This window comes from Pterocles gutturalis, unplaced genomic scaffold (assembly GCF_000699245.1).
Source record: "Pterocles gutturalis isolate BGI_N339 unplaced genomic scaffold, ASM69924v1 scaffold41847, whole genome shotgun sequence".
Classification (NCBI taxonomy): Eukaryota; Metazoa; Chordata; class Aves; order Pterocliformes; family Pteroclidae; genus Pterocles; species Pterocles gutturalis.
This window is the reverse complement of record NW_010111689.1, coordinates 1-15,042: the sequence shown is the minus strand read 5'-3', so window position 1 is coordinate 15,042 and position 15,042 is coordinate 1. Positions and strand designations below refer to the sequence as shown.

General features: G+C 42.5%; 1 protein-coding gene across 1 annotated transcript; it reads left to right on the top strand.

Annotated features, from left to right (window-relative positions):
* Positions 1-1,082: 1,082 nt before the first annotated feature.
* Positions 1,083-13,912, top strand: LOC104462025 (uncharacterized protein C6orf106 homolog; the record flags this gene model as incomplete). The annotated part of the gene is given in 5 exon segments (XM_010073805.1): positions 1,083-1,152; positions 1,920-1,989; positions 10,082-10,236; positions 13,722-13,850; positions 13,853-13,912. Coding segments are annotated over 5 exon segments (484 nt in total), but the record flags the coding sequence as incomplete, so codon positions are not given.
* Positions 13,913-15,042: the final 1,130 nt, after the last annotated feature.

Genomic DNA, 15,042 nt, shown 5'->3' with positions numbered 1-15,042 from the left:
TTTGATCTGGCTTTCTGGTGAAAAAGGTCTTTTTAAGGTCCTTTTTTTTTTTTTTCAAGATAGTCAGATCTCTTCTGGAGGCCCTCAATTTTTTTCATATGCTGAGAAGAATTTGTAGCTGTATCATGGTTTAACTAGTACCCTAAAGATGATGGTTTGCGTTAGAATATTTATAAGTTTGTGTGAAAATACTACAGAAATCTGCTGTAAAACCTCTTTGTATATAGTGTAAGATGTAGGGCATTGCTGTATGTGTGAGGGGAGCCAAGGTGAGGTAGGGATTAGCTAGTGCTGATACCGATTTTTACATCAGAGATCTGAAATTTTTGAGCATAGCGAGGAAAATGGATCTAACATTCTGTGCACGTGTTTTATTGGTCTTGGAGAACAGACAGAATATTGGCTTTTAACAAAATTAAAATATCCTTATAAATGCATGTTTTTAGCCCTGCGGGTGAGTTCTTTAAATTCTTTATATCGAATAAACCACCTATATTGCCCAGGAGTGGATGCACTTGATGGGGAATCTAAAGACACATTTTAGCTAATAGGTTTTTTTGTTGCTTTTACTCTGACTTTGTATAAGTGTTTAATTTTTGCTTTCTAGCAAAGATAACAGGATGCTACTTTAAATAAAACTCATACCTGTGGATGAAAGCATATCTGTTAACAGCTGGAATAGGGGTACTAGACAGAGAAACACTCGGAGGGTACTTAGGTAAGACATGAGGACATAGAGAATTTAACCTAACAGACTCAACTCACCAGGATTCACACCCGTGATGCATTCCCACAATGGGTAGCACTAGTACTCCTGGTCTGGATTTTTAACCTTCCAAGTGTTTGCAGAACTGACATTACCAAAAAAAAAACAAAAAACCACACACACAAACCCAACCAAACAGCATGCAGATATCCTCCATTGACAGATTTTTTGGACTGCTTGCTTTTCAAAAGCAGCTCTCCAAGTGTATGTCAGGAAAAACTTGGGGTTGAAATGTTTCCTCTCAGCTCAGACACAGGCTACCTACCGCGTGTTGGCCGAAGGATAGTGCCAGTGTGCGCGCAGACTCTTCGCCTCGATGTCCTCGGCTTTCCTGCACTTGCTGTATTTAAAGAGTTTGCGGGTACGATATACCCAGTCATCCTATGGTATGATATTTTCCGGTCTTCCAATAGTTGTGTGTTAAGTTTCAAAGATCTGTGGAAAAAGCATATATAGAAGGCAAACATAAGGATATGCGAAGTCAGGCTGCACAGCTGTGAAGTTTTTGGGCATTACCCGTCAGGATATGAGTACTGAGGAGGAATGTGTGGCCTTAGCTGCTCCTGCCCCATGAAACCTTTGATCGTGTTGTTAAAGCAAAAGCTGTTTTTATTGATTACAGTATGGCTCTGCACGATTGGTCTGGCAGAAGGGTTCAGTACCGCTAACTGCTGCCATTAAACTACCTGTAGTTTTGTTTCAACCCTTGCTTAAACACCAGCAAACCCCCAAGTATTTAACTGATTTCTTAAATCAAAGCCCTGGGTTTATATCATTCTTTAATGCACATATGCATCTCTCCTATTACTGATCACACGCTTCTGATTATAGACCTAAGATGCTGTTAGATTTGTATTTCTTGTGGGGGGAAAAAGTCTATTCTTGTCTGGTCTTTATATAAAGATCTCTTCTTTAGTCCTCATTTGGAAAACCTGACTGAAGTGTGAACAAATTAACTGGGTTTCCTCAGCTGTTTGAAGGCAATGTTTTTGTTGCTGTCTAGTAAACTAATCAGCTCCTATCAGAGAACTCCACCTGATATTCAGTGGATGGTCTGTCTTGCTACATTTGCTGAGTTTCCTCTTTGTCTCCACATGAGAGAAGTTGAAGGTAGGGTAAAACAACAAACAGTAGCATTTTATCTTTCCCGCAGCTAGTGAACATAAGCCCTTTGGTGTTCCTATGGGCATTGCTGGATTTGCCACAGTGATTATTGTGCCATGGTGAGTGGGGAGTTGGGGGTATGTGTGCTTTACCTCCGAAGAGTTCAGGGGTCCCTGCTGTCTGTGTTTTTTCTGCTCTTTGTCTCTGTCTGTGGGACTCCCGTGACATCCCTTTTGCTAATACACATTCAGATAAATCTGAGGAAAACTTCCTCACTGCTCTGTGTAGACCTCAAGCTTAGTCTAAATGCTCCTTTCCTTTGGAGAGGGCAGTGGGGGGAATTCTGGTGTCATGGAGGAGGCAGGAAACCTGAGACCTGATCTTTAAAGTCAATCCTCCTCCTTCCCTGGAAACCTCTTAGGGTTAGTTCAGTACTCATCCAGGCGTCTGGTAGGGAAGTGACAGTCGTGGATGGGAAGTCATGTTTCTTTGCTTCTCTTCTTCCTAGATCATGTGATAAAAACAAAACAATCTGGTATTCTTTGTGTCTCAGTACATAGGAAGTTTCTAAAGTAATCTAGGTCTCAATGTGACTCTGCTCAGATTAGTGTTTGCAGGTGGTGACCAGTTGAACTGAATGTGGTGGGAAGGGGGAAGCACTTGGTTTAAAAGCTCGTTTGAATTTTGATAAAGTCTAGTGGTAGGGAAGTGGGAAGATGAGGATTTAAACTTGATGACACCTTACTCTTAAAAAAATAGATGAACTGCAGTCCTTATAGGCAGAAAAGACACCAAAGAAATGGGTCTAGTAGCTCTTTTGGTACTATTCCCAAAATGCCAGAATGGACTGGTGACCCCTGAGCTGTGGCTGCTGTGAACATGGGGTCATTCGTACCCTGCGGCTGGGGAGCAGAGTTCTTAAACTGCTTAATCCATTGTGGCTAACTCACAGTGTAGTGGGTGTCACCTTAGTACATGTGAGCTGCTGTAGACTGTTGCATCTCTGGCCGCGACTGTCCCCTGGTGCTAGTAAAAAAACCCCAAAATTATAGAATTAAACAACTGAAAAATATTTTCTTTGACAGTTTTTATTTAGTGCGTTAAAAAAAACCCACACTTCTTCTCCAGAATAACTCAAATATTTGACCTGATTATTTTGAATGGAAGATAGACTTTAAATGTATTGTATTTTTAACCACACAATATGCTATAATTAAATTGTGCTTTATCCAAGTTACAAAACGTTTAAAGATTGGGTGCGTGTGAAACAGCAGACAACTGTAGCAGAAGGAATTGGGTACAATATAATTTTAGTCCAGCTGGACTGCCTTACATGCCTGAACTTGTTCTCAGACAGTTTCTGTAGCCTAATCCCCCTTTACTTTAATGCAGACAATTATAGATTGGTGACATGGTTTATGCTGAGGAATTAGCAGTTACAGAATCTTTTGCGTACTGGCAGCTCTTGATGACTTTCCAATGGGAAGAGCTGTTGCCTGTTTTCAATGGCAGCAAGTAGAGAGCAGCTCCTGCTGTGACATTCTCAAAATATTTTACCCCACACTTAAAGCTCCTGACCACCTGCTTTGGGAGGGTTCAGCTGCTGGGGCTGGCTGGGTGGACTTGTGCTTACAGCAGCACCGTAGTGTTGATCCTGTTGTTGAGACCGCTTGCTGGTGGTTGGCAAGGTCCCATTAAGGGTTAAATTGACGACGTGTGTGCTTCTATGTCTGTAAAAGCCTGCTAAAGGAAAGTTATTTTCTTTGGTGGTTTGGAGTGCCCTGCAAATGGTGTGCAGCTTCTGCAGCCTCTCAGTTTCTTTCCTTGTGCTGCCCCTGCAGAGAGAGCACAGTGTTGCTTCTAGTCACCACAGGTTTCTGTCGTCTTCCTGGAACATCCCGCTTGTGTTTGGAACTGGCTGTTTTCAGCTGAGACAATGAAATGTTTTTCTGTGGCCTCATGTGAGAAAATACATACGCTTTGAATTAGCCAGCTTTTTTCCTCTCCTTCAGCTGTGTAAGTTCAGCTTAAAGCTTTCAGCTGCTCTCAGTGGTCCTTTTGGATCATCTAACATCTCCTAGGGTAGTTCCCCAGCCTCATGGTTTAGTGTAAGAGAGGGCAAGAATGAAGATAACTGATAAACAGATTTTTCTTTCTGAAATGTCTGTTGAAAGCTATTCAGTGTTTAAAATTCTAGTCGTTCAAAACATCTTGAGACTTTCCACTTAACTGCCATGTGTCATCTCTATTGAAAATGTTTGAATTGAAAACTCCAGGTAGAGGTGCTTCCCGGTGGTGTGATGAGTGCATCTCTTCCCCCCTCCACAAGGCATCTCCTACTTCAGAAGCAGTCGGATAGCTGTTTGAGATGGCCTGGCCCATAGTGTTATCAATCCCATTCCCCAATATCTGGAGCAAATAAAATCCAAAGTTGATACTGGAGACTGAGAGACAAAAAGGGTGGACTTAGCATGGCCTCATTTGGGTGTCCTCACTGTACATATTTTAGTCTCTCCCACCTGTATCATGCAGAGATGTTCCATTATTTAGGAGTGAGAAATTATCCATCTGCTGCACTTGTTCTCTTGCACATTTCTTTCTGGTTTTAACAATAGACACTTTATTATGGTGCCTGGTTACACATTGCATTTGGAGAATGAGAGAGAGGTCTGTAAAGGTTAAGAACCCAGTTACAGAAAGAGTACAAGGTGTTCTGTGTAACGTATTATGTTCTTGAGATTTTACTGTTCTTTTATATCACTGCTCAGTTTTTGCATTGCATGTTTCCAGGAGAGTAACACCTGAGTTGCTTTTCTCATGACAAAAAAAATATTGGACCATATGTGAGTGCTGAGGACATGCAATGAACATACATTACAGCTTGGACGCTTGCCTGGCTTTTCTCCACCGACACAGAAGGAGAGAAATGTAACTTGGTGTTCATTTTATTACGGTTGCTCTGCACAGCAAAGTGACCGAGTCCATTTGTCAAAGTGGTTTCTACTTAACTTAATAAATGTCCTCTACTTGCTGTCTGTGTATGATCTAAGGGCTACATCCTGTGTGAAATTCTAAATTGAAGGCTAGCTCAGTATTGCACTGGGAAGTTGAGCCTTTTGCTTTTTCTGCCAGCTCAGGAGAATTGGAGCACTGGAAAATTTCATCCGTTACCTGGTGATAAGTGGGGTGGCTGTAGGAATGGGCAGGACCCCGTAAGAGTAAAATTTGCATGCTGGACTTAGAGCTTAAACTTTGATTTGGTTTGGATTTTTACTCCTCAAAAATATTTATTTCTTTAAAACAATAAATCTTTTTTTTTTGTATCTTTCATCCAGAGTTTGACAATAAATGAAAACTCACAGATTCCTTTAACCTTTACAGTGAAAATTTGAAGTTGTTGCTTTCTACTGTGTTACTTTTGGGCAGATTTCTCATGTGTCGCCACATACATTAGACAACCAACTTGCACATCATAAGGGATTTTTTAGAGTTCAGATCTTTAAGCTGCTGGATTCAAAACAAAAGCAAAATACCATTCCTGGTGTCAGCCATGCACGATGGTTGGTGGGAGAGGTGTGTGGGAAGGTTACAGCTGCTGGATGATAGGCGATTCCTCCCATTCACTTTCCCTCTACCTGTATTGAGATGAACTGTTTGCCAGGACTCTAATGTCCCTTGTCTCATAGGCTAGGATGACCTGCTTGTAGTGCTTCCCTTCCGAGATGCTTAACTTGTGTATGTTGAAAAAAATCATACGTTTTATTGGTAACAGAAGGATTAGGTATTGTGCACATGCCCTGCTGTGCATAAGGCTGCAGTCACTAAGCCTCAGGGCTTCGGTTTCCTGTGCTCCTAAAAAAGAATCTGATTCAATTAGTGAAAAAAATATTTCCAATTACCTGTATATTGCTTTTTGTTTGCACAACAGTTCGGTTGTATAAGGAGGCTTCTCGTTTGTGAATTGATTGGGAAGAGTTTCTTTTATTTTTAATACTGCGTGGTGACCTAGTTAATTGGGAGTAATTACTGTCTAAATATATTGGTTTAACATAACAAAAGGCTGTCTGGAAAAAAACAGGGAAGGGAAAGAATGGCTGAAGATAAACCACTTCTTTGCACACACTTAAGAGTTGTTAAGGGACATCTCCAGAGCTATTAGCAGACAAGGTTTTAACTTCACTCTTGTAATTTAGCTCCTGAGGCTTGAAACAAAGCAGCAGAGCAAAATAATTGATCGGAAAAGGAACACTTTCTCTGGTTCTGCCGGTAGTGTTTTGTTGGAAAAGCACTTGACAAGAGTCTTGGGATGCCCCTGGGGAGGAAGGAGTGGGATACCCAGAGTTAGAACGGTTTTGGTTGATAATATGGAGCTATAATCTTTTTCTGTTGCCTTCTCCCATCTCCCTTTCCAGAATCTTGCTCTTAGGACTAAAATTGAGCACCGTGTTGATTGTAAGTAGGCTCACCTGGTCACTGGGGTGACTTCTGATTGCAGGCTTTTTTCGGGAGTTGGAGGCTAAATCCCGTCAGACCAGCTCTGCACAAACTGTTGCAGTTCAGGACTGCTCTAAAAATGGGAAAATTGCTTAATTTAGGAAAGGTGAGGAGGGCCTGACACCTGAAGGGCTATGTTAAGAAAGAGATGTATGGCCATCCCTGTAATTAGGAGAGATCGTGTAAATTACACTGGCTGGATTTGGCGTGCTCATCTTCCTTTCAACTTTGTTTGGTTTATAATGGTAATTTATCTCGTATGGCAGAGAGCAAAGGGGTAGTGGGGTGCAAGTCACACCTCAGAGGAGTAAAATAAAGTAGGCATGAATGTGTTAGCAGAAGCGTTTAGATGAGAACTCCTTCCTCTTGGAGATCTAGCTCTTCGTTCCTGGCCCTGAAGTATCTGCAGTTGGTGCTGTGCAGTTACAGCTGGGGCACAAGGGTAAAGACCTAAAAAAATATATGTGTGTGTATAAAAATATAAATATATATAGATAGATAAACACAAATTTCAGGGCCTTAAGTGTGTTTGACCTTGAAGCACTCTTCCTCATTAAATGCTCACATTTGCTTGCAAAACCCACTAAGGTTGTGCCTGTAGTAGGAAGGCAGAGCAGCAGGGTGTGTTACTTGGTCTCAGTAACCTGCAAATAATCAGGTTGCAAATAGTTTGCAAATGGCACTCATTTTCCCCTGGCAAAGTACTGCATTTAAATTGGTAGTTAGGGGTTGGTTTTGGGGGTAGGGACCAGAGGGGAAGCATGGTCTCTTGAAAGAGTGCAGACAAAGCTAGCAGTGATATGTTGCTGGCTTTGCTGGGAGTGAAAGGAGAGAACACGACTAAAATGTGAGCGCGACGGGTATCTCTTGCAGCAGAGCGGTGCCATACGGCCTCTCAGTGGCTATCTCTTAGGTTTGTCTGTGTCAAAGAACTTGAACTTAAGTCAGATTTGCTTTGTCATCCTGACTTTGGCTCTTGTCGCTTTCAATTTCTCTTTAGTTTCTGGAAGCTTCTTTTTAATTCTCTAGTGGGAAAGCCAAGATGTACCCGAACAGGCAAAAGGGCTCACCCCAAACAAAACCCACTGCACCTTGATCCAGAGAGTGGGAACAACAAGGTGGGTTTGTGACTATCTGATCACAAAAGGGTGACAAATCTGTTCTCCTGCATGTGTTCTTCTTTAGTTAGTTTTTAACTAAACGCTGCGGAGGACTGGAGCTGTTTCCCAATGGCAAAGCAAGCAATGAAACATGACACAGGGAGGGGAAGAGAGCTGGCAGAGGGCCTGTGTGCACAAATAGCCCACTACCTTTTGAAGCCTGTTTACAGCCAAGCAAACAAAAAACAGTGCAGGCTGCCTTGCAAAGAATTACAGTAGAAATCCTCCCCTTGGAACTTTTTTTTTCCCTCTCCGTGTCAATAAAACATTATTAGTACTGACTCCAGAGTCATAACTCAGGAGATGTTGTGGTATGTCTGACAATGTATTTATGGAGTAGTGGATTAAGAAGAGAAAGAGCTGTATCGCTGTCTTTCGTAGCTCTTGGGATACCTTTTGCCTTGGATTGCTGTAATACAGGAAGAAATCCTAGTGAAAACTAAACTCTAGATCATAGTGTTAGCTGGTCGAGCGAACAGGAGTCTCTTGGCACAGCCCTCTTGTGAGTTATGTAAATCTTGTGCAGCGTATAAGCAACAGGCGGTTGGTGACGTAAAGCTGAGCATTTGTCTCTATTTATTGGCTAATGTGACATGCACCCTTCCTGTAGCATTTGACTGAGCTGGCGGTATTAAATATAGCCCTGACACTCCTAAGGAGAAAATGCCTCCAGCTGAATAATGGTTTCTGGTCTGAAATTCATCGTTCTAAATGTGGAAATCTTATATGGTGGCTCTTTTGTTTCCCCTTCGTATCAAAGTCTGTTCCATGTTCATGGCAAAAGGTCTGGCTCCAAGCCTCGGTTTGCTGAATTTGCCGATCGATCACTGTGGCCATGTTGTGCAGAACGTTCCTCCAGTGCCTCCGAACGCACTTGGCTATGCTCTGGGAGACTTTGCAGGATGGCAGTAACTCCTGCGGTTAGTGCAGCGTGATTATCTTCTGTCATTTGTGATAGATTACCAAACTGATACATCTGTTGTTTAGGTCCTCTCCCAGCTGCCCCCATCACGGGTGGCTCGCAGATCTGCATAATGCTGCTGTTACCCCCTGTGACCCACGCTCCAAGTGCTATTAGCTGTTACACTTCGGGTCCCAAATTACTTTTGGTGAGGAGAAAGCAGTGATAGTTCTTCCATGCAGTTCTCATTTTATCCAGAATGTCTGGTTTTATTTTTTTTTTCCCCTTGAAACACTGTAGGAACTGAACAGGAGGCAGTTTCTTTGCTCACTGTTTCAAGCCTCTTTCCAGCTGGCAAGCAGTCCAAAAAAGCCCTATGTTTGCTTTTTCTCAGGGTCATGCTCCAAATGTTTCTCTTGTTTTCACCTTGGCTTTCTGGCTTTGATTTAGACACATGACACTCCACCACACAATACAAACCCTCAGTATATCACTAGCCACATATAGCCCAGCTTCTGGGTAGCCTTCTGCATGCCTTTGGTTTAGGTGGTGGTTCCCAGGTCTTGAAGTTGTGTTGTTTTTGGTTTTTTTTTTCTGTTTCTATCCTGCTCAAAAAAGACACACAGATTGTTATAAGTGTGAATAAAAAGCAGTTGTTCTGCCCATTGCTTTTGGTGAGATTTTACTCATCTCCATTCTCACAGCACCCACTCACAACATGTAAATCAGGGCCACAACCTCACAGACACGCACAAACAGAGGAATTATATGACTTGCCAAGCACCTACATAATAATAGTATATCGTGGAACAGCAGCTGAGCCTCATGAATCCTCTTCCTGTTTGACTGCTCCTTTTTTTCAAATTAATTATCATATGAGTTTTGGCTACACCACAATTCAGGAATCAATAGCATTTGTGGCTTTCTGAACATCCTTAATATATCACAGACTTCCGCTGTCATTTGTCTGCGTTCAGTAAGAACTTTTGACTCAGATGGTTTATAACTTCCTTTGAGCTGTGACTCTCCAGAGCCGAGCAGGCACTTTAATGATTAATAAATAGTCTCAGAGTTCTTGTGGCTTATGCGTGACCGTATGTTTCAAAGCAGCAAGGCTTGAGTTATTAGCTGTAGCTACTGATGCCCTTTGGCCCTGAGAGTTATCATAAGAGCATTCTTTGTGTTTTGTTCATGTTGTGCTCCTTTCAGACCTTTTGTGCCAAAATAAAACGGAGAGGTTCAGTCCTTCTGAAATTAGCTCAGGAAACAAGGCTGGTATAAAGAAGCTGCCCTGATGTTTACGTACTGAGGGATGTGCTATGCAGCAGCATCCCCTGAACTTTTCAGCAAATTTCCTGAAGAGCTAATGGGGTAGAGGTCTCCAAGACTCACAATTTCCAAGATTTCCAGTGAAAATAACAAGCAGAGTAGAAAAGTGGTCTGAAATAGTGTCCCTGGCCAGTAAAATGCTGTATTTTGAGCTCTGTTATCTTGGAGAATCCATGTGTGGTAGAGATAAAAGCTTTAAAAAAACATGAGCAGCAGAGCTAATATAGTCTGGATAATATTTCTGCTTAACTGTTTAGAATGACATATGTAAACCCATGAAAAGGACTGTGCTCTAGGTTGTAATCTGCTTTTTTTCTTGCTTTCTAGGAATCTACAAGCTGCCATTGGAGCCTACTATGATTTTGAGAGTCCAAATATCAACGTACCCTCCATGTCCTTTGTTGAAGATGTCACCATAGGTGAAGGAGAGTCCATCCCTCCCGATACCCAATTTACAAAAACATGGAGGATACAGAACACAGGTAAGGCATTTGGACTGTAGGAAAACCCGTGCAGCGTGTATTGTGCGATAGGAGGGCAGATCTGATGGAAGAGATGCTGGCTGAAGGCAGGAGGTTCGTGTGCACTTAGCTTGGAATAGGGCCACCCTGTCACTGTGGGAGGTAGCCTGCCAACCCACGTGTGTTCCCCTCCTTACATTGGCACAAACGTTCTGTAGTGAGATGTGCAGCTCAGTTCACCAGTCTTGTTCCTCGTGCCACCACACAAACAAAAGCTCTAGAATGAACTTCTAGATAAAAGAAATTGGAGCACAGGTTGGTTTTTTGTTTGGTGGGGTTTTTTTTGTGGTGGAAGTAGTTAGATCTGAAAATAGATTAAGAATCCTTAGCTAGTCATGTTTCTTGTGGTCACTTCATGCAAACAGGTGGGATACTTTTTAAGTCAACAATGAGATCCCTTGTAATCTCAAAGCCTTTTAGCTCATGACCAGCCTGTATATCACCACTACCCCTCATCACACCATTTCTCTGACCGTCCCTGTCGTTTGACCGTTTGGCTCTCTACAGAACTGTGTTCTCTGTGGAGGGAGTGATGCAATGATGTAACTCTGAGAAGAGGTAGCGCTGCAAGGGCTGTGTGGCAGGTACCCTTTACTTTTTAATGCACTTTTGACAGAATTGATTTCATGCTTTGAGAGGATGTGAGGCTGGAGAGACCACATTCCAGTATGAAATAAGTCAAAACAGTGACTGGAATCCAGGAAGTGAGACTGGGTAAAATACATTCTCGGTCCTTGATCTGTTGGGATGTAGGCAGAGAGAAAAATGAGATCCACGGATGCGGAGTGGAATACTTTGTCTTCAGGTGTTGCAATGACAGGATGTTGCATGAATGTTTAAGCTGTGTGTCTGAATTTAATTGACCTGCTTGTACTTTAGTGAAGAACAACAATAGCACAACAAGGTATAATATCATGAATTGTCGTGAGTTCAGCTGTGTTCGTATTTCTACTTATAACTGCGGTACTCGAGTGCTGTATAGATTTGTGCTGAATATCAGCATAGCAGAGACTAAAACCTAGGAGAATTTCATCAGGACATGAGAGGTGAGAAGAGGAAGGGTGTGTGTTTAAGAACACTAATTTATGAAGATTGTATTCTACAGAAAGGGATTAATTATTTTAGTTTACTTTTTCTGCCTCTGTTTGTTTGACTTAATACAATAGAAAGGCAATGTGTATCTTGCTTAAACTCCAGCAGTGTGAAAAGTTGACTGGCTTTTTTTTATAAATGTGTCTCATACAAGTCTTACAAATGTAGTAAGTTTGACAGATATTGCTTCTCCACTATTAGTACCTTAATCTGTGTGTTATGACTACACCCCTATCTTGCTCCTTTCAGACTCGTTCCTCTCTTGTTCCTGTAATGCACTCTTCCCTGCATGCAAATTCGGCCTTAATTTAACATCTTAAAAAAAAAAATTAAACATTGCTTGAACTAAATGTTTGACCTTTTGAAATCCCTGGGTCTTCTAAAATGAGGAAAGGGAGTTAATCTTGACTTAGGAGTTCCTGGCAAGGCCAACATTTGTTCTGGCTTCTGTGTGGGTTAAAGCCTGACTTCTTAAAAAAAGTACATTTGTATTCTACCAGTGGTGCTGGAGGCCAGATCTTGTTAAAACCATGCTGTTGAGGCATGTTTTAGTTAAATGCAACTTCACATACTGTGTTACGACTGTGCAGTTTAAGGAGGACCATAGCTTTTTTAAACCATTTTATGGTTTAATTAAGGTATAATATCAAAGGACTATGGTGTTTCTAGATATTATCTGCTTGTTAGGTATATAACTGAAGCAAAGCCAAGGTTTTTAACAGCTCTGTAGGAACCCTTGATTAAATTACTTCAGTTCTAGAACATGAAATACCTGAGGCATGTGTCACTGAAGCGTTTAGTGTCTGACGAGTATGACAGGCAGAGCTCTGAGAGGTTGTCAGTTTCAAGTGTTCAAGCAGTAAGCAAGGTTCAGTCAGGTTTTTGTATGTGTTATTAAAAACTAATACCCTGCTCTGATACCTTCCAGGACAGTGCTTGGCTTGTCTGCCAAAAGACCAGTTTGTGTAGTGGAACCATTGCTGCAAGAACAGCAGGATTTAAGACTTATTTCCTCTTCCCGCTCTAGCCCCAGCTGCTGCTGGCTCTGCAGGACAGTTACTACAATTTATCATCTCCTGAGAGATGAGTGTACTGAAATAGAATGACATAATCATCATTTCATTTTATGGGGCTTATCAGTTGCAGTGTTCTAGGCACCTTGCAAGCCTAAAGCCATTAAAACCAATAAAAATCACATAAATTATTTAAACTAAACCATGTTGCTGGGCTGCCAACCTTTTCAGATGAGACTTCATACTCCACTCCCACATGCCATGGTCTGAGGTCAGCTCCTCTTTCAAAGACCTCCCTCTCTCAGTGCTGTTTCCAACTGTAGTGATACATCTCCCTCTCCGAATATCCCACTTTACTTGTTCACATGATGCTTTCCCTGCTAGATTGTGAATTCCACAAATAAGGACTTGACTAGAAAGCCAGTACCTGCCATGTCTTCAGTGATGTATCCACAGGGATTAAATTAGCAGGCAGGCTGTTGGGAAGGATGCTCTTTGGGGTAACGTAAGGTCAGATCAGCATCCACTGTTCTCGTCTCAGGCTAGGCATAGAGGGGTTCCACGCTTCTTGGTGGTTCAGGCTTTCTTTACATGTTTCCATCGACCTCAACCAAGCAGAAGGTATTCTCAAAGTCGTTGGCTTAGTCATGTCACGTTACTGGGGAAGAAGCAAAAGAAAGTTCTGCTAAACTGATTTTTCACAGGTCTCAGAAGCACTTTGCTTTTTGTCTGACCCAGTACGTGTTATCTTTGGTGGAGACGGCTGTGCTTGCCATGCAGTAACTGTTTTCTGTATCTCTACAGATTGCCAGGTCACGCTGTCAGTCCCAGTATCTGCAGTCTAAACACTGATCTCCACAAATAAATCATATGTTCACAACCTTTCCCACCTTTGCATAAGGCTGAGAGAAGGGTTGGTGCAAGAGAGGAAATAAATCCACTTGGAAAATAGTGCTAGCTCTTCAGTTATAGTTCAAACTATTAGTTCCTCCTGAGCCTGCTAACAGGCTTTAAAAAAATGAATCCTTGAAAGAAAATGTTTCCAGCACTTTGTATTAATAATATGGGGGGTTTTTTTGCGTTTGTTACACTATAACTTTGAGAATTTTTCTGTGTAAAGAAAACCTAGAGGTGATTCAAATAGAAATATAAATTGTCCTGCTGGTCTGTAAATGGACCACTTACGCCTTGTCTGAAAACTCTGTTCTTATTCTGCATCCATTGCTGTGTTATGTGTATCTTTGTTCAATAATTGCACAACTGTTTAATATGTATGTTTCAAACAGACACAAAGCTTTCTCTGGTGCACCTTCAGTAATTCATTCTTCTGTTTAATTCCAGGGACAGAGGCGTGGCCCCCAGGGGTTTGTCTGAAGTATGTCGGGGGAGACCAATTTGGCCACGTAAACATGGTGATGGTCAGGTCCCTGGAACCCCAGGAGATTGCAGACGTCAGCGTTCAGATGTGCATTTTTTTGGAATGTATCAGGGACAGTGGCGAATGTGCACTGCCACGGGACTCTATTACGGAGGTGAGTGATCCTTTTCCCAGCACTTCAGGTTCTTCTACTTGATATTCCCAGCGCAGACAAAATGGACCCTCCCAGCCCCGTGCGGGTGCTCTGCTGATAACTAAAGGGTGAAGGTAGAGGTCTGCCAGCCCTGAGCCTAAATATAGAAAATAAATAGAGAAAACATCAAGTGAGCTGTTTTGTTGTCTTGGTCAGCACAGAACTGTTTTCTAAACACTGGAACAAATAGCAGATTACAGAAAGCTCTGAAAAACAAAGGGACTTGCGCAGTTCTCCTGGGGACTCTTTCCAAGTCGGTCCTTGTTGGGATTCTTTCACACTTTTCCAGTGTGGAACATTGTGAACTACATACGGGCATGAAAATCTATTTAAGTGGTGAAAACCCCATCTGAGAAGTTTAGTTAAGGCCCAGGTTTTAATGGTGTAACTCGGTGCATCTACTGTGAACCATTCTGCTGTGTTTCAAAACCACTTTTGATGTTTTGCCTGGTGCCTCAGCCTGAGCCACCAACATCTTCATTCATTGGGAGCCTTTCGGTTGTTTTTAGCCAGCTTTAGTTTAGACTGAGAACATCTTTGTGTCTGTTTTGGCAGTTGGGAGTATCCCAAGTTACAGGAGTTTTGAGAGATGGTAGCACTTGGAGTCAAAAATAACTCTTTGCTCAGAAGTACAGGGTTTTTTTGGCAGAACTGACAGTGAACGCGTGACTCTTCGGTGTCAGAAGAGGATGTGACTTGTCCCTGGAGAAAGGGCAGGGATTCCTCCGCGCAGGTGGAAAGGCCTGTTCAGCTTGCGCTGCCTGCTGCAGACCTGTGTGTTTACAAAGCCGAGCTTTTCCCAGCCGCTGACAAACACTTTAAGATCTCACCAAGCTTCCTCAAGTTGTACATTTTGGAAGAAAACGACCCACAAATCAAAATCCCTTTGGCTACCGAGCTTCCAGTCCAAGATGCCCTTCCCCTGCGAGGAATCGTTATCCCCCAGAGGTTAGACCCAACAGCTGAGTGAAGGCCTGCTGAGCAGCCGGGACTGTCTCCCGGTGGTTTTTCCTCCCACCACGGCTTTGATAGCCCCCGGCGGCTACCGGGGCGGGCGGGCGTTGTGCCGCGGGCGGCCAGCAGGGGGAGCC